At 40.5% G+C, this 20,057-nt stretch overlaps 1 protein-coding gene across 6 annotated transcripts in view; it reads left to right on the top strand.

Annotated features, from left to right (window-relative positions):
- The window catches only part of DCDC1 (doublecortin domain containing 1), a 469,884-nt gene that overhangs the window by 49,005 nt on the left and 400,822 nt on the right, over positions 1-20,057 (top strand). For 5 of the 6 annotated variants that reach the window (XM_061381012.1, XM_061381011.1, XM_061381010.1 and 2 more), the window contains one exon: positions 16,861-17,066. The exons of the other annotated variant lie outside the window; for it this stretch is intronic. In XM_061381012.1, coding sequence (XP_061236996.1) covers positions 16,861-17,066 — 206 coding nt within the window. The remainder of the gene's footprint in view (positions 1-16,860; positions 17,067-20,057) is intronic. 6 annotated transcript variants of the gene reach the window in all.

Raw genomic sequence — 20,057 nt, 5'->3', positions numbered from 1 at the left:
TCAGTGTGCTCTTTTGTAGTCATCGGACTTGTAATGACAGTTGTCCTCTCTAAACCAGGCTTCCTTAGGACATAAAACATGGCTGCCTTGTTCACCATCTTTTTGAGGCGGGCACAGGGCCTGGCACTTAATAGATGCTCAACAAACGTTGCTCAGTGGTTGAATGAAACCAAATAGGTACTATGGTGAACCATGCATATTCCATGGTGGGAGGGGAGGTAAAGAGGAGAAGGCAATGGCACCCCACTCCAGTACTCTTGCCTGACAAATCCCATGGATGGAGGAGCCTGGTAGGCTGCAGTCCATGGGGTCTCTAGGAGTTGGACACGACTGAGCGTCTTCACTTTCACTTTCACTTTCATGCATTGGAGAAGGAAATGGCAACCCACTCCAGTGTTCTTGCCTGGAGAATCCCAGGGACGGGGGAGCCTGGTGGGCTGCCGTCTCTGGGGTTGCATCGAGTTGGACACGAATGAAGTGACTTAGCAGCAGCAGTAGCAGTAGAGCATCCTTTTGGGCCATCAGTGAGTGGACATTTAGAAGGAGTATATTAAAAATCCCCTATCCCAAATTCTTGTGTAGATTTGTGAATGTTCCTGTTTGGCAAGGAGCTAGAGTAAGCCAGCCCAAAAATAATTCCATGGCAGAAAGGCTAATGGTGATGCTAATGGTTTTCTGAGACCAGACAATGGTCCGAAGTGGAATGCTGGGATAAATGATTCTTCCAGGAACTTATAGATCTGAGATTTTCAGTCTTCCCACACCCTGTAAGGAATGCCCTTTCTTACCCATTCCCTCCCCTCAGTCTTTTTTTTTCTCTTTTGATGGTTGGAGAAGGCAGAGGAGAGGCTCTCTTCTTCATTTAACATTTCCCTTTATATTTCTCATAGTAACCTTGCATACAATAGGTGGTTATTAACTATTATTGAAAGTAAGAAAGCAAGAAAGAGGAGATGATGTGACCTTTGGGAAGGTTTAGGGCCACTGCTTCCTGTTGAGCAGAGTTGAAGGACCCAGAGCTGGGTGGGGGTGGGGAGGCTGATTTCCAGTTCTAACAGGTACCAGATAGCCTCAGCCCTGGGAGGGATGTCGAGGTTGTGAGATGAGACAAAAGACAGAAGCGTAGGAAGCAGTTGTTGGCTCTGCATAGCTAGTATGTTTCCTGAGACGTTCAAGGTGGGTTTAGATGGCAGCACCTTTCTTGTTTTAATACTCAGGCTAGCTTCCTGCCCCCCATGCCTGAGAGCCCCCTCACCACTTGATTCTTCCTCATTCCACCCACTGCTAGCCTCAGTTAATCCTCTTCCTCACCAGGGCCAAAACCTATTCAGGTCTGTATTGAGCATCCTTGGGTACTCCATACTGGCATGGGATCAGATTCTGTTTTCCTTCTTGCCTTTGAAAGTAATAATGTTTACCCTGGCTATCTTAAATTGAAGAAAATAGGGAAAACTACCAGACCATTCAGGTATGACCTAAATCAAATCCCTTTATACAGTGGAAGTGACAAATAGATACAAGGTATTAGATCTGATAGAGTGCCTGAAGTACTGTGGTTGGAGGTTCATGACATTGTACAGGAAGCAGTGATCAAGACCAAAAGGCAAAATAGTTGTGTGAGCAGGCCTTACAAATAGCTGAGAAAAGAAGAGAAGCGAAAGGCAAAGGAGAAAAGGAAAGATATACCCATTTGAATGCAGAGTTCCAAAGAATAGCAAGGGGAGATAAGAAAGCCTTCCTCAGTGATCAATGCAAAGAAACAGAGGAAAACAATGGAATGGGAAAGACTAGAGATCTCTTCAAGAAAATTAGAGATACCAAGGGAAATTTCATGCAAAGTTGGGCACAATAAAGGACAGAAATGGTATGGACCTAACAGAAGCAGAAGATATTAAGAAGAGGTGGCAAGAATACACAGAAGAACTATACAAAAAAGATCATGATCAAGATAACCATGATGGTGTGATCACTCACCTAAAACCAGACATCCTGGAATGTGAAGTCAAGTGGGCCTTAGGAAGCATCTCTACAAACAAAGCTAGTGGAGGTGATGGAATCTCAGTTGAGCTATATCAAATCCTAAAAGATGATGCTGTGAAAGTGCTGCACTCAATACACCAGCAAATTTGGAAAACTCAGCAGTGGCTGCAGGACTGGAAAAGGTCAGTTTTCATTCCAATCCCAAAGAAAGGCAATGCCAAAGAATGTTCAAACTACCACACAACTGCACTCATCCCACACGCTAGCAAAGTAATGCTCAAAATTCGCCAAGCCAGAATTCAACAGTACATAAACGATGAGCTTCCAGACGTTCAAGCTGGATTTAGAAAAGGCAGAGGAACCAGAGATCAAATAGCCAACATCCGCTGGATCATCAAAAAAGCAAGAGAGTTCCAGAAAAACTGTGTGGATCACAATAAACTGTGGAAAATTCTGAAAGAGATAGGAATACCAGACCACCTGACCTGAGAAATCTGTATGCAGGTCAAGAAGCGACAGTTAGAACTGGACATGGAACAACAGACAGGTTCCAAATCAGGAAAGGAGTATGTCAAGGCTTTATATTGCCACCCTACTTATTTAACTTATATGCAGAGTACATCATGAGAAATGCTGTACTGGATGAAGCACAAGCTAGAATCAAGATTCCTGCAAGAAATATCAATAACCTCAGATATGCATATGACACCACCCTTATGGCAGAAAGTGAAGAAGAACTAAAGGGCCTCTTGATGAAAGTGAAAGAGGAGAGTGAAAAAGTTGGCTTAAAACTCAACATTCAGAAAACTAAGATCATGGCATCTGGTCCCATCAGTTCATGGCAAATAGATGGGGAAACAGTGACACTTTATTTTGGGGGGCTCCAAAATCACTGCAGATGGTGATTGCAGCCATGAAATTAAAAGATGCTTACTCCTTGGAAGAAAAGTTATGACCAACCTAGACAGCATATTAAAAAGCAAAGACATTACTTTGCCAACAAAGGTCCGTCTAGTCAAGGCTATGGTTTTTCCAGTAGTCAGGTAAAGACATTACTTTGCCAACAAATGTCCGTCTAGTCAAGGCTATGGTTTTTCCAGTAGTCAGGTACGGATGTGAGAATTGGACTATAGAGAAAGCCGAGCACCGAAGAATTGATGCTTTTGAACTGTGGTGTTGGAGAAGACTCTTGAGAGTCCCTTGGACTGCAAGGAGATCCAACCAGTCCACCCTAAATGAAATCAGTCCTGAGTATTCATTGGAAGGACTGATGCTGAAGCTGAAACTCCAATACTTTGGTCACCTGATTCGAAGAACTGACTCACTGGAAAACACCCTGATGCTGGGAAAGATTGAAGGCAGTAGGAGAAGGGGAGGACAGAGGATGAGATGGTTGGATGACATCACCAACTCAATGGACATGCATTTGGGTAGGCTCTGGGAGTTGGTGATGGACAGGGAGGCCAGGTGTGCCACAGTCCATGGGGTCACAAAGAGTCGGACACAACTGAATGACTAAACTGAACTGAACTGAACTGAAATGGCTGTCAGCCCTCACCACCTTTCTTCATATGAAGGCATAGGTCCCTGGAGTGGTGATGTTAAGAAGATACCCCTTGTGTTGCTAAATGCGAGGGTTCCCTAATCCTCCAGTTGGCTCTCAGACAGGAGGCCCATGCCCCACACTTTGAGAAGTGATGATTCAGACCTTACCCCAACAGCTTTGTTTTGTAGGGAAATGGGTGTTGCCTTCATGTAAAGGAGATTTTTCCAGTAGTTCCTTCTATCCAGAAGATTAGAATGGCTTGCTCCGGGGAGTGTGGTTTCCCTGCCTTGTGCAGCAGCTCTGATCTGCATTAGCTTAGGCCTGCCTTCCTTGCTCCAGCTCTGGCCTCTCAGTTTTCCATGTCCTCCCAACGGTCCATCATATTGTTGCCTGACTCTGGATTTTCACCTGCAGTGTTTTCTCTTCTTGGAGTATGCTCTCCCTCTCTTGCCCACTCCAAGTGTGCTTCAAGTCTGACCTCACATCCTTCCCCTGGAAAGCCTTTCTTGCTGACCACAGGCTGTGGCAGGTGCTGCTGCTCCAGGCTCCCTTGACACCCTGGGGCATCTCTGACGAGGCACGTGCTGTAGTGTGTGTTGTTTTCCCAAAGAACTGTGAGGTACCCCCCGTGCAGCCTCTCTAGCACGGAACATGTGTTGGAGACTCAATGAATGTATGTTGAATGAGTGATTGAGTAAATGAAATGGGTAGGTAGAATCAATAATTTTTAAAGTTTCATGGGTTTTACAGTTCTGAACCAAGCTAAGTAATTCACTAAGCTTCTGACTGTTCTGCTGCTTCTTTCTCTGAGCTGTTCTCCATGATACATATTCTGGTTTCTGAGTAAGTTCAAGGAGGGATATGGTAATGAAAAAACTAATTAATTATGAGTATAAAAATGTAATCTTTTCCCAATATTCAGAGAAAATATAAGTCAAGGTAATATATACCTGAAAATATTACCTAATATCCACCTAATGAAATAATAGTTATACTCTGATCTGACATGTTTGACAAATAGTCTGCAAATATTTAGAGAGCATTTACTATAGGAGTAAACACTATTTCAGGTGCTGTCTCTGCAGCAGGGAACAAATGCTTACATTGAAAATGTATGATCAACTTTTATTATTTTGTTAAACCTCCAGCAAGTGTACTGTTTACAACATACTGGATACGAGAGGTTGTTGTTTAGTTGCTTAGTCATGTCCAACTCTTTTGTGACCCCATGGACCATAACCCGACAGGGTCCTCTGTCCACAGATTTTCCTGGCAAGAATACTGGAGTGGGTTGCCATTTCCTTTTCCAGGAGATAGGTCTTCCTGATCCAGGAATCAAACCTGCGTCTTCTGCGTTGGCAGGGTGACTCTTTACCAGTGTACCACCTGGGAAGTGCACATACCAGAGGTGCACAGATGAGAAAACAGTTCCTACAATTGAAATGTTCAGAGTCTTAAGGGACACACGTGTAGAAACAGTTCAATAAAATGAGGGGTACTCATTCTCAATAAGGTGAGGCTGTGAAGCCTGAAGAAAGTAGATTAAAGGTGGTGGCACTGAGTTGAGGAGGAAAGAAGATGGAGAGGGAAAGTCATGATCAAAAGTTGGAATAAGAGCATGGTGTGTGCCAGTCATTTATGCACAGCTCCCTGCACCTCTGCAGAGGAGTATTCTCTCAGACTCCTTTACTGCAGTGGTTCTCAGCTAGAGAAAATTTTGTGTCCTGGCAAACATTTACCAAAGTATGAAAACGTTTTTTGGTTGTCCCAATTGGAGAAGGTCCCAATGGCATCTAGTGAGTAGAGGCCAGTGTTACTCACTCAGTTGTGTCTGACTGCGACCCCATGAACTATAGCCTGCCAAGCTCCTCTGTCCATGGAAATCTCCAGGCAAGAATACTGGAGCAGGTAGCCACTCCCTTCTCCAGGGAATCTCCCCCACCCAGCGATTGAATCAGGGTCTCCTGCGTTGCAGGCTGATTCTTTACCATCTGAGCCGAATCTGCCTTCAATGCAGGAGATGCGGGATACAGTTGCTTAATTTCTTCAGATCTTGTTTACCTCATCTATGAAATGAAGATGATAATATTATCTCTTCCTAAAGTTTAGAGGATAAAACCAGTTAGTGTTTATAAAGCACTTAACACATTGCTTTCCATAGGCTAAGTTCTTGGTGAAAATCATGAGGATAATAATATCAGCAATGTTTGCTGTATTTCATATTTATACAAAAGTGTTCTATCTGTATAAATGTCTTTCATTCATAAAATGGGTAAGGAGAAATATTATTATTGTCATTTTTTCAGATAAGAAAACTAAGACAAATAAAATTGACTTATTTTGCATTTACAGAGTTGCTGCTGCCGCTGCTGCTAAGTCGCTTCAGTCGTGTCCGACTCTGTGCGACCCCAGAGACGGCAGCCCCCCAGGCTCCCCTGTCCCTGGGATTCTCCAGGCAAGAACACTGGAGTGGGTTGCCATTTCCTTCTCCAATGCATGAAAGTGAAAAGTGAAAGTGAAGTTGCTCAGTCATGTCCGACTCCTAGCGACCCCATAGACTGCAGCCTACCAGGCTCCTCTGTCCATGGGATTTTCCAGGCAAGAGTACTGGAGTGGGGTGCCATTGCCTTCTCCAAGTTTCAGAGTTACTAGGGGGCAAAGTTAAGGTTTGGATCCCCGAGTTTGGCTTCAGACCCCTTGCTTTTAATGCTTTGCTGCTTATCTAATATATTATTAATGTGTTTTAGTCATGATTAGTATTATTTTATTAGGCTGTTTTACAGGTTGGTTTAAAAATTCTTTATTTGTATAAAATGTTTTATGTATTTCCAATAGTATTTCTATGTTTATCAACAAGAATCTGAAAAGTTGGAGTACCTTTAAAAACAACTGTATATAATTTATATTGTAAAGGATAATTTCAAATTTATCTGAATATTTTCTTTATTATGTGGTCTTCCTAGATCTACCTAGAGTTCTTTCAGAAAACCTATTTGGAACTTCAGAAATGTTATCTTTTAAATTTTTTAGGCTGCCTATTTTTTTAAGTAAAGTATCCTTAAGTGTTTTTAGGTAATAGAGTCATGAATATATTCCTTTTATTGGAATAAAAGGAATTTATTATAAAATAAAAGGAATAATAAAGATTATCCATCCATTCATTCAGCACTTATTGAGTGCCTACTCCACGCCTCAGGCAAGCAATGTGTGTTTAGCCAGGGAGGCGCGAAGTGATAGTGTGGTGGGGTTAGTTCAGTGGTAGATGCCTTCACAGAGAGCAGGTGTCCAAGCTGGAAAAGGCTTCCTAGAAGAGATGAGCCAAGAGAAACCTTGAGGAAAACATAAGCATTTACCTGAAATATACTCTGAATTCATCCCAGTCTATTCCACTCCTTCTAGACCTTCATTTGCCAAGCTGTTCTCCTTAACAGGTTTTCTTCTTTTCATAAAAAAATTGTATCCCATTGTGGTCATTAGTGAACATCAAGGTGGTATAAAAATCATATTTAAATCCGTAACGGGGAGAGGTGGGGAATAAAGATGGTAGGTACACACAAAAAGGCCATGAAGTCTATTTTGCATAATTAGTATGTTATGAAAAGGGCTTCCCTGGTGGCTCAGCAGTAAAGAATCTGCCTGCAATGCAGGAGATGCCAGTTTGATCCCTGGGTTGGGAAGATCCCCTGAAAGAGGAAATGGCAACCGACTCTAGTATTGTTGCTTGGGAAATCCCATGGACAGAGGAGTCTGGCAGTCTACAGTCCATGGGGTCGCGAAAGAGTCAGACACGACTTAGTGACTAAACAACAAACTATACCGTGCGCAGTGAACTTGTGTATACCCTGGAGCAACTAATAAGAAATACAGGCTTGATACCTACCTTTCCAAAGGTTTAAGCATGGAAGCAGAAGTAGGATATATACTTTTAAGATATTTACATAATAATTCCACGTGGTTTACGCTCTTTACCTAACAGGTAGTACTGGCATGTGGAAGGTTCTCAAACATTGTTGAACGGATGAATATAAGGGACAGGCTGCAAACGCTCAAAGGATTCAGGAGACTACAGGTCATTGCAAGCTGGAGCACTAAAGGAGGATCTTAAACTGGATGTTGAGAAGGACTTGAGTCTCAATAAGTGAAGGGCAATGGGCTTAAAGATGAACTTGATGTGCTCAAGGAATAATTAACAGATCAGCATAGGTAAAAGTGGTAAATTTGGATAGTGTCACATTGTTGGTAAACTCTTCTGTTAGTCTCCTTTCAAGAGAAGAGACTATGTCATATTCCTTGCGCAGGGTCTGGCACATAAGATGGACACAATAAGTGTTGACTGCTTGACCTACTGACAGTCAGACATACAGACTGGGTGACAGGTAGAAAACTTCAAAAGCTAACTCCAAGAAGTTTTTTTGGGGCAATGATAAAATTAATGATTAGGGAAATTTGGCTGTAATTGGAGTATAGAATGTCAGATGTAATGGAGGAGGATCAAATACAGTTAGGAAGCTCTTGCAGATGATAGGAGGCTGAGAGAGAAGTGGGCAAGTGGGACTGGAAATGAAGTGTTTAAGAGTTATTGAGAAGAAATGACAGGTGAAAGTTAGGTTTCCTGTCTTTGACTCAGTCTGAGGTCAGGTGCCCTAGAAGCAGAGCCTGAGATGGGGAGTTCTGTACAAGGGACTCAGTGAGGGACTGTTGGGTGAGACCTGTGGAGGAGTGAGGGAGGTAGCAGACAGAAGAGGCAGAAGCTCAGCCAAGCCCTGTGTGCTGCTAAGTCCAGCCCCAGTAGGGAGTGGGAAGCACACCACTCAGCTGCCCCTCCCAGAAGCAAGGGAACTATCTGTTGTGTCTCCCCAGTTCCTGGCTGTGCACTGTCCTCTGAGTAGGAGGGAAGAGCTCATCACCTCACAGGCATTGCCTAGCCAGGTGGCTGGTTCCTTTCAGCCAATGACAGGTCCCGGGAGAAGGGTCAGCTATGAGGTGTTGATGGCCAGGACTCACAAGTGGAGTTTGGGGGCACTAGGCTGATTAAAAGGAATCCGGGGGAACCACCAGTGTTTCCTACACTCTGTCCCAGTCTGCTCTTCATAAGGGGCTCTGCTGAGGACCTTCAGTGGCTTCCCATCACATCCAGAATAAAAGCCAAACCCCTTATCCTGGCCGACCACCATCTGCCCCTTTCTACCTTTTAGCTTTATCCATACACATTCTCTCCTTGTCCAAATTTCTTTACTGTTCTTTCTCAAACACACCCAGCTCATTCTCACCTCAGAGAGTTAGTGCTTGATTTTCTCTCTGTCTGAAATGCTCCTTCCCTGAGACTTTCATCACTAACTTCTCATCATTCTGGCTTCTCGACTCAGATGTTCCCTCTTCAGAAAGGCCATCCACTGTTGTCTCTTGCCAAGAGTCTGTGATCTGTACAAACTCTTCTGTCCTTCTCACAGCTGCCACTTGATGCCTTGAGAAGTGAACACCCAATACATGTCATTGAATGAATAAGCATTTGCTTCAGAGAAATAAATAAGAGACAAGGGTTCAATATCTCCCTGCGATAGTGAAAAGCTGTGGAAACGGTGGAAACAGTGACAGAAATAAGAGATGTGAGGGTGCATCAACTTGTACAAAAGGATGTAAAACTTTTTTTCAGACATTTTGATCTTGAGGATATTGTGGAAAATGCAAGATAGAGACAGAACTGTGTAATGATTTGGGGTATAGTTTCTATAACTGAATTCATATTCTAGCACAACCACCTATAAGCTGCAAGATATTAGGCAAGTTATTTAATTTCTCAATACCTCAATTCACTTGTAAATGAGGATAATGATATTATAATTGTATTACAGTCCTTCCATAAAGTCATTAAGAGGACTCAGTTCAGTTCAGTCACTCAGTCGTGTCTGATTCTTTGCGACTCCATGAACCGCAGCACACCAGGCCTCTCTGTCCATCACCAACTTCCGGAGTCCACCCAAACCCATGTCCATTCAGTCGGTGATGCCATCCAACCATCTCATCCTTTGTCATCCACTTCTCCTGCCCTCAGTCTTTCCCAGCATCAGGGTCTTTTCCAATGAGTCAGCTCTTTGCATCAGGTGGCCAAAGTATGGGGGTTTCAGCTTCAACATCAGTCCCTCCAATGAACACCCAGGACTGATCTCCTTTAGGATGGACTGGTTGGATCTCCTTGCAGTCCAAGGGACTCTCAAGAGTCTTCTCCAACACCACAGTTGAAAAGCATCAATTCTTCGGCACTCAGCTTTCTTTATAGTCCAAATCTCATGACCACTGGAAAAACCATAGCCTGGACTAGATGGACCATGTTGGCAAAATAATGTCTCGGGTTTTTAATATGCTGTCTAGGTTGGTCATAACTTTCCTTCCAAGGAGTAAGCATCTTTTAATTTCATGGCTTCAATTACCATCTGCAGTGATTTTGGAGCCCAGAAAAATAAAGTCAGCCACTGTTTCCACTGTTTCCCCATCTATTTGCCATGAAGTGATGGGACTGGATGCCATGATCTTAGTTTTCTGAATGTTGAGCTTTAAGCCAACTTTTTCACTCTCCACTTTCACTTTCATCAAGAGGCTCTTTAGTTCTTCTTCACTTTCTGCCATAAGGGTGGTGTCATCTGCATATCTGAGGTTATTGATATTTCACCCAGCAATCTTGATTCCAGCTTGTGCTTCCTCCAGCCCAGCATTTCTCATGATGTACTCTCCATATAAATTAAATAAGTAGGGGACAATATACAGTCTTGACATACTCCTTTCCTGATTTGGAACCAGTCTGTTGTTCCATCTCCAGTTCTAACTGTTGCTTCTTGACCTGCATACAGATTTCTCAAGAGGCAGGTCAGGTGGTATGGTATTCCCATCTCTTTCAGAATTTTCCACAGTTTATTGTGATCCACACAGTCAAAGGTGTTGGCATTGAGAGGACTAGATGAGTTAAAACCCGTAAGTCATATAAAACAGTTTCTGGCTAATAGCATTATTTTGAATGGAATTTCGAGTTCTGCACATAGGGCAGACAGTCAAAACCAGGGCTGGGGTCTGGGAGAGACTAATGCAGCACATACAGGACAAGATTTAAGGGGGCCCTCACTTCGATGGTTGTGTGCTTGCCCCACCCTGAGCATGTTTCCCCAAATTTTGCATCTTTGGCCCTTCACTTGCCTCATCCAAATCCTGTCCTGGGCGAAAGAATCAAAGAGAAAAATGGTTTGTTGGTAAGACTCTAAATCCAGTACTTGTCAAACCTCCTCCATCTGGCCTTGGTGGGAATGGTTTCTTGCTATTACTAATCTCTTGGTTGCATCACTGTCCTTTTGTTGCTTTGTGGTCTTTTCCATCACTTACATAACCAATTCCCCGAAGTCTGTCCCTCTTCTCAAGTACTCTGAGTGGATTCTGTTTTCCTGGTTGGACTCTGATGGCTCAGTATAGTCCACTGCTGCTAAGTCGCTTCAGTTGTGTCCGATTCTGTGCGACCCCAGAGACGGCAGCCCACCGGGCTCCCCCATCCCTGGGATTTTCCAGGCAAGAACACTGGAGTGGGTTGCCATTTCCTTCTCCAATGCATGAAAGTGAAAAGTGAAAGTGAAGTCGCTCAGTCATGTCTGACTCTTCGCGACCCCATAGACTGCAGCCCACCAGGCTCCTCTGTCCATGGAATTTTCCAGGCAAGAGTACTGGAGTGGGATGCCATTGAGCTACATAATAAGCATGGATTTCAGGGATGCAGGAGGAGAAGCCAACATTTATGGAGTGATTTCAGTGTGTTCGGTACTTTTCCTTGTAAGATAATTAATCCTCATCAGGTGGTGGAGTGGAGCCCACTGCATACTTTGTAGATGAGAAATCAGAGACGCAAGGAGGTGTAACTCATCTGGGGCTCCTAAGTAACAGAGCTGAGATTCAAACCTAGTTTAAAGGTTTATACCCTTTAAACATCTGGAGGGTCTCCACATTGTGGGTACACTCCTATCAAAGTACAGGAATTTATTTTATTTTTTTCCCAGTGAGAGATGCTTTTTATTTTCAGAGAGATACTCACCATTAGTAGTCTCCTTCTTCCTCCTCTGCCTCCCCTCTTTCTCATTTTCCTTCTCCTTTCTTTCTTTCTTTGATGAAATTCACATAACATAAAATTAATCATTTAAAGTGAACAATCAGTGGCATTTAGTACATTTTCAGTGTTGTGCAACCACACTATCTATTCCAAAGCATTCCCGTCATTCAAAATATTCCCCTTATCCATTTGTTTCTCCCTACTATCTCCTCTTCTAGCCCCTGGCACACATCTGTTTCTATTCTGTTTCTGTGGAGTTACCTATTCTGGATAGTTCTTATAAATGGAATTATACAGTATATATCCTTTTTTCATTTATTTATTTATTTTTGACTATCATTTCTTTTTCTTTAATTAAAAAGATTTTATTGGAGTATAGTCGCTTTACAATGTTGGGTTAGTTTCTGCCTTACAGCAAAGTGAATCAGCTATCCGTGTACACATATCCCCTCTTTTTTGATGCTCCTTCCCATTTAGATCACCACAGAGCACTGAGTAGGGTTCCCTGTGCTGTACAGTCGGTTCTCATCAGTTTACCTATTTTATACATAGTATTGTATAAATGTCAATCCCAATTTCCTACTCCATTCCACTTCTCCTTCCCTCTTTTATATCCATAGGTTCTCTACATCTATGTGTCTATTTATGCTTTGCAAATAAGTTCATCTGTACCATTTTTCTATATTTCACATATATGTGTTAATATACTACATTTGTTTTTCTCTTTTTGACTTACTTAACTTTGGGTGACAGTCTCTAGGTCCATCCACATTTCTGCTAATGGCACAATTTCATTTTTTATGGCTGAGATTCAAGGGATTAGATTTGGTAAACAGAGTGCCTGAAGAACTATGGACAGAGGTTCATAACATGGTAAAGGAGGTGGTGACCAAAATCATCCCCCAAAAAATGAAATGCAAGAAGGCAAAGTGGTTATCTGAGAAGGCTTTACAAATAGCTGAAAAAAGAAGAGAAGCAAAAGGCAAAGGAGAAAGGGAAAGATATACCCAAATGAATGCAAGAGAATAACAAGAAGAGATAAGAAGACCTTCTTAAGTGAATGATGCAAAGAAATAGAGGAAAACAATAGAATGGGAAAGACTAGATATCGCTTCAAGAAAATTGGAGATATCAAGGGAATATTTCATGTGAGGATGGGCATGATAAAGGACAGAAATGGTAAGGACCTAACAGAAGCAAAAGAGATTAAGAAGAGGTGGCAAGAATACAAAGAAGGACTGTATAAAAATATATCTTAATGACTTAAATAACAATGATGGATTGTCACTCACCTAGAGCCAGCATCTTGAAGTGTGAAGCCAAGTGGGCCTTAGGAAACATTACTATGAACAAAGCTAGTGGAGGTGATGGAATTCCAGCTGAGCTATTTCAAATCCTAAAAGATGATGCTATTGAAGTGCTGCACTCAATACATCAGCAAATTTGGAAAACTTAGCAGTAGCCACAGGACTGAAAAGGTCAGTTTTCATCCCAATCCCAAAGAAGGGCAATGTGAGTTCAAACTACTGTACAGTTGCTCTCAGTTCACATGCTTGCAAGGTAATGCTCAAAATCCTTCAAGCTAGGCTTCAACAATACATGAATTGAGAACCTCCAGAGGTCAAAACTGGACTTAGAAAAGGCAGAGGAACCAGAGATCAAATTACCATCATTCCTTGGATCACAGAAAATGCTAGAGAATTTCAGAAAAACATCTACTTTTGCTTCACTGACTATACTAAAGCCTTTGACTATGTGGATCACAACAAACTGTGGAAAATTCTTAAAGAGATGGAAATACCAGACCACCTTACCTATTTCCTGAGAAACTAGTATGTGGGTCAAGAAACAACAGTTAGAACCAGACGTGGAACAATAGACTGGTTCCAGTTTGGGAAAGGAGTATGTCAAGGCTGTATTTGGTCACTTTGCTTATTTAACTTGTATGCAGGGCACAGTATTCAAAATGCTGGACTGGGATGAATCACAAGCTGGAATCAAAGTTGCCTGGAGAAATATCAACAGCCTCAAATATGCAGATACCGCTCTAAAGTCAGAAAGTGAAGAGAAACTAAACAGTCTTCTGATGAAAGTGAAAGAGCAAAGTGAAAAAGCTGACTTAAAGCTCAACATTCAAAAAAACGAAGATCATGGCATCTGGTCCCATCACTTCATGGCAAATAGAAGTTGAAAAAGTTCAAGCAGTTACAGATTTTATTTTCTTGGGCTCTAAAATCAGTGCAGATGGTGACTGCAGCCATGAAATTAAAAGATGTTTGCTCCTTGGAAGGAAAGCTATGACAAACCTAGTTAGCATATTACTAAGCAGAGACTTGACTTTGCCAACAAAGGTCCATATTGTCAAAACTATGGTTTTTCCAGTAGTCATGTACAGTTGTGAGAGTTGGACCATAAAGAAGGCTAAGTGCTGAAGAATTGATGCTTTTGAATTGTGGTGCTGGAGAATACTTTTGAGAGTCCCTTGGACTGCAAGGAGATCAAACTGGTCAGTCTTACAAGGAAATCAACCCTTAGTATTCATTGGAAGGATCGATGCTGAAGCCGAAACTCCAATACTTTGGCCACCTGAAGCAAAGAGGCGACTCAGTAGAAAAGACCCCGAGGACAGGAGAAGAGGGTGGCAGAGAATGAGATGGTTAGATAGTTATCACCAACTCAATGGATAGAAGCCAATGGCACCCCACTCCAGTACTCTTGCCTGGAAAATCCCATGGATGGAGGAGCCTCCGTGGGGTCACTAAGAGTTGTACACGACTGAGCGACTTCACTCTCACTTTTCACTTTCATGCATTGGAGAAGGAAATGGCAACCCACTCCAGTGTTCTTGCCTGGAGAATCCCAGGGACAGGGGAGCCTGGTGGGCTGCCATCTATGGGGTCTCACAGAGTCAGACACGACTGAAGTGACTTAGCAGCAGCAGCAGCAGCAGCAATGGATAGAGTTTGAGCAAATCATGGGAGATAGTGAAGAAAAGGAAAGCCTCACATGCTGCAGTTCATGGGCGCAGAGTTGGATACGACTTAGCAACTAAACAACAGCAACAAAAGTGTTCCCTTGTATATACATAGTACTTCTTCATCCCTTCCTCCCTTGATGGACATTTAGGTTGTTTCCATGCCCTGGCTATTGTATATAGTGCTGCAGTAAACATTGGGGTGCATGTGTCTCTGAATTATGGTTTTCTCTGCGTATATGATGAGGAGTGGGATGGCTGTGTCATAGAGTAGTTCTATTTTAAGTTTTCTAAGGAACCTCCATACTGTTCTCCCTAGTTACTGTATCAATTTACATTCTCACCAATAGTATAGGAGGCTTCCCTTTTTTGCACACCCTCTCCAGCATTTATTATCTGTAGACTTTTTAATGATGGCCATTCTGACTGTTGTGGGGTGATGCCTCATTTTGATTTGTGTTTCTTTGTAATTAGTGATGTTGATTATGCTCTTTGACTTAGCCTAATATTTTGTGGATCATTTACATTGTAGTATGTATCAGTACTTTATTATTTTTATTGCTGAATCACATTCCTTCATATAAAAAATATATATATACACACACACACATATATATATACCACAATTTATTTTTCTATTTATCCATCAGTAGGGATTTGGTTTATATCTGTAACTATTGTGAATGGTGCTGCTATGAACATACATGTGCATACATACAGTTATTTGACCACCTGTTTTCAATTCTTTCAGGCATATATGGTCTCATTAACTTCTATTTATTTTTCTAATTCTAATTCCTATCTATTTAAGATTATTTAGTTGCTAAGTCATGTCCAAGTCTTTGCCATCCATGGACTATAGCCCACCAGGCTACAGTCCTCTGTCCTTGGGATTCTCCAGGCAAGAATACTGGAGTGGGTTGCCATTTTCTTCTCCGATTTAAGATTACAAAGTGATAAAATATGTCATTAATTTCTGTGAAGTTTTTTCTCTTCTTTAAATCTTAATCATATTTATAATCTCCTAGTTTTAATTTATTCTCTAAGTTTTGCTTTTATTTCTGCTCACTGTATGTGTGTGTACATGTATGTATGTGTGAGTCTGTATATGTTGGTGGGGAGAGAGAGGGAGAGAGAAAGTTGTTTGAACATTTAATATAGCCATTCTGGGACCTGAAAATTGTTTATAACCACTGGCTCATGTTTCATATCAGTACTATCAGATTGTATATAAAGTCCCATTTCTAAGTTCAAAAGGTCATGCTTCTTTCAAGGTAAATGCTAATAGCAAAGAGTTATTTGGAAATTTGGGCAAATAAATAAATGCAGCTACTTTCAGTTATATGCAAATAAAATTTTGTTTCTCTTATTAGGACAGATAAGCAGATGAGGGAGGAATCATCATATTTTTGTAATTTATGTGAACAGAAAATATAATCTAAAATAAATTGAATGCACAAATAAACAGCTCAGGTGCAAATTATTTATTTGTGAAATGAAACCTCTTGAAAAGAGAGGAATGCTGACAGCAATATTGTATTGCAATTAGTATTGCAATATACTGCACTTCTATTCTTACCCTTACATTTTCAAAGTCATACATAGTAATTTAGTTGCACTCCCATTAATATTAGTGGGAGTTTTGAAACTTATATTCATGCACACATCTTTGAAAATGTATGGGTCAAAGTAAATTGTTAATGAAAAACTGGGTTTCATTTTTAGTGAAATAGTTTCAATCTCTTACCAAAGATGTCCTAGAAGGCACCTTCATTCTAGTCACAAGAGAAGAATTATGTATAAGGCTACTATTTGGAGGTCATCTTCTTTAAAGCAACATGGTTAATAATCATATTGAAGAGGAAAAAAGTGTTTTCCCACCCTTAAAGAACACAAAAATTCAGGAGCCATGTTGTTTAATAGTAAGCAAAGGATCTTAGACCCTTTCAATGGATGCTTTCAGCTCAGTGCACGTGATCAGTGATAGAGGCATGCTAAGGTGAATTTTAATTAGGACTAAATTGTGGTATTACTCTTTCATACCCTGAGCATCTGTTCCCTTCAGAAATGATGATTTATGCAGGCTATCAGAGCAGACAGCTTGCTACAGCTTATGTCACGGTTAGAGGGAAGCTGGTGGTAGCATTTTAGGAAACCAGCATCTAAATGGAGACTGGCGGGTGTATACAATATAGGTAATGGGGGGAGGGGAAGCATGATGTGTCCATTTTTAATTTCGAAGCCAAATATTGACTTGACTTAAAAAAAAATCTCTTCTAGACCATCTGTTGTTAATGAAGAAAGTAACTTGGACAATGAATGGGCTGATGCTTCCTACTGATGTCAAAAGACGGAAAACCAAGCCTGTTCTTTCTATTAGAATGCAGAAACTTATTGAGAAGACCTCAGCCCGAATTCTGCTCTTTAAGAATGGCACGGGGCAGGATGGGCATGAGATTACAGTGGGAAAGGAAACAATGAAAAAGGTAATCTTGTATTAAATATTGAAGTAAAAATTAAATTTCAGAGTTTTTATGGTTCTTGAAATGTGTTTTTTCCTTCTGTATATCACTGTCAGCAAATAAACTGGAATATTAAGGAGTCATTATATAGAATGCAAGAATTCAGCTGGCTAGAAGTATGTTTATTGCACTTACAACATAATTTACTTAAATAAAGCAACAGCATCTCAGGAAATAATTTGGCCAACATACTTGGCCATTTCCTTAGGTAAAAGTTATGTTTACACTTGAGGAGGCATTCCAGTTGGTTATAATACTTTACAGGGTATTTAGGGTGAAGTCAATTTAACTAGCTTCAAAGCTCAAACCTGCTCCTTTTCATTTAGAAGAGTAGTTAAGACCTAGAAGCCCCTCTGCTCTTCAAAGTAATCAATGACATCTGAAATAGCAAGGATTCAGTTTAAAAGTATCCATATGCATTTTAAAAAGTAAATCTGGATAGGACTAAGAAAAATCATGTAACAATTCAGCAAACTTTAAGAAACAAATTTTAAAGTATTGTCATATAAATGCATTTTTTAAAGAAGGTGCTTGTACTTCCCAGGTCTTTGATATTTAAAAATACAGAGAAACTAATGGGAATTTTGGTGGGGGGGGGGGAGTCTTTTCATTCAGATAAGGATTTTTCAGTGAATCTTAAAGTAGCTTGAAAATAATAATAAAAACAATGAAAATTTATTAAATATGGATTAGAGAGACAGTGAAACATAACCAAACTAGTTAGGTTTTAATCCTAGCTTTGTCATTCACTATCTATAAGACCTTTTATAACTTACTTTGAGTCTCAATTTCTTTATCTGAAAACTAGTGATAGTAATACGCCTATCTGATAAAATTGATGTTAGCGTTCAGTGTGGTATTATGTGTGGAGTACAATGCCTGGCACCCAGAAAGTTCCCATTAAATTCTTATCTTGCTATTCTCTTTGTGCTTGTGCTGAGTCGCTCTTTGGTCTCTGACTCTTTGTGACCCCAACGGACTGTAGCCCCTGCCAGACTTCTCTGTCTGCAGGATTCTCCAGGAATCAAACCTGTGTCTCCCGCACTGGAGGGGGATTCTTTACCGTCTGAGCCACCAGGGAAGTCCAAGAATACTAGAGTAGGTGGCCTATCCCTTCTCCAGGGGATCTTCCTGGCCCAGGAGTTGAACCGGGGTCTTCTGCACTGGAGGCAGATTCTTTACCAGCTGAGCTGCCAGGGAAGCCCATTCTTCTCTTTAGGACTCATAAATACACATCTAATAGAATTTATTTTTCTTATTAATGGGAAACATTTATTGTGAAATGAAGATAGCTATAAATCATTTTGTTATACCAGAATATTTTCAAAATGAATATTGCTTAAAACAGGTGAATAGTTGACTAGATATTGGAAATTTTTATTATTGAAGTATCTATTTCTTCATCTACTTATTTTTGTAGTTGTTTTATAACTACATCTGGGTAAGAATATTTACTAAGGAGCTGGGAAACTGGATTTTATTTCCTTCTTATCTGCAGATTTGGATTATAAGTGAAATAAGGGATATTACACACCAGAGCAAATTGCTAAGGCAAGTTGTAACATCTTCCCTGGAGATTTTGAAAAATAGAGAATGCGGACATCTCTTGGATTGTTCAAATGTAGTTGTTCCTGGAGATGGAAGCTAGATTAGATAACCTCTTGAGTTCAGTTCAGTTCAATCTCTGTAATTCTATGCCTCAGTGGTAAAATTGGGGTAATAGTCACTCTTACAGATTACATGTTCTTAGATGAAAGGTTGAGTATAAAACAAAAATGTCACTGCTGTTTTGCTTTTTGACGTGAGAGGTCAATTTATTTAAAACTGGGTGTTCAAAGAATTCTTTCACTTATTTTTTTCTTCAGTTTGTAAAATTTAGAGAACTTTCACAATTTTTATAAAAGTCAGAACATGATTCAGTAATAAATGTATTTGTAAACATTTGTCTCAATATTACTTTTAAGAATGCGGTAAAAGAGAGAAGGCAGTTAAATACTGGTGTTGGTGTTGATAGAACTTTTTGGAGGGAAAATAAGGCTAGCTAATTATTTTTTGACTAAAATTTAAATTTTGAAAGCTTTGTTGATAATCATAGGGCAATGCCCATTTATCAATTAATACCAGATCAGCAGTAGGACTAAAAAGGTGGTATAGTCATAGGAAATACGTAAATTATTTTCTCTTTTATGATAAAATATTAGGAATATCAGGGACTAATGGCTATTTTTAGATTATTGCTAAGTAATATAAAGCTGAATTAAAAAGTAAAGGACTCTAATATGGTGAAGGTTACTGCAATGAAATGAGGGAGTTATATAAGATGGTTGTAAAATAAGATAGTTGGAGCTTAAAAGTCCTCTCTGATACTCAGAATGGAGTCAAGGAGAAATAACTGTATTTCAGTAATAGATACATAATCAAAATGAAGGTTAAAAGATTAGCTAATTAAGAAGTTTCAATGAGGGCAAAAGTGATATCATTCTTCTCTATAATCTAGAATATCAGAATGATGGTCCATCCCCTTGAAATTGGAATCAGGTGGTTTTAGAATTACTTCGTATGATTTTAGTAATCACACAGCACCCACTACTATGGGCACTGGCTAAACATTATCCACGTGTTGGAAAAGATATTAGGAAAAATTTGTGGGCACGAGTGCAAAGTAAATGGAAAATGAAAACTGCTTTAGATATATAGCTTTTTGAGGTTAGCATTGTGGTAGATAAGTTTTATTTTCCCTCAGTTACCTCCTGGAATCTTTGTCATAGAAGTGGTATTAAGCTGTGCAAATTATTGTATTATCCAGGACGTGTGCTCAGTCATGTCTAACTCTTTAAGACCCTATGGACTATAGCCCACCAGGCTCCTCTGTCCATGGGATTGTCCCAGCAAGAATACTGGAGTGGGTTGCCGTTTCCCCCTCCAGGGGATCTTCCTGACCCAGGGATTGAATCC

Source organism: Bos javanicus, chromosome 15, assembly GCF_032452875.1.
Source record: "Bos javanicus breed banteng chromosome 15, ARS-OSU_banteng_1.0, whole genome shotgun sequence".
NCBI classification, from domain to species: Eukaryota; Metazoa; Chordata; class Mammalia; order Artiodactyla; family Bovidae; genus Bos; species Bos javanicus.
The sequence above is the reverse complement of the archived record's forward strand: the minus strand, read 5'-3'. Positions and strand labels throughout refer to the sequence as shown.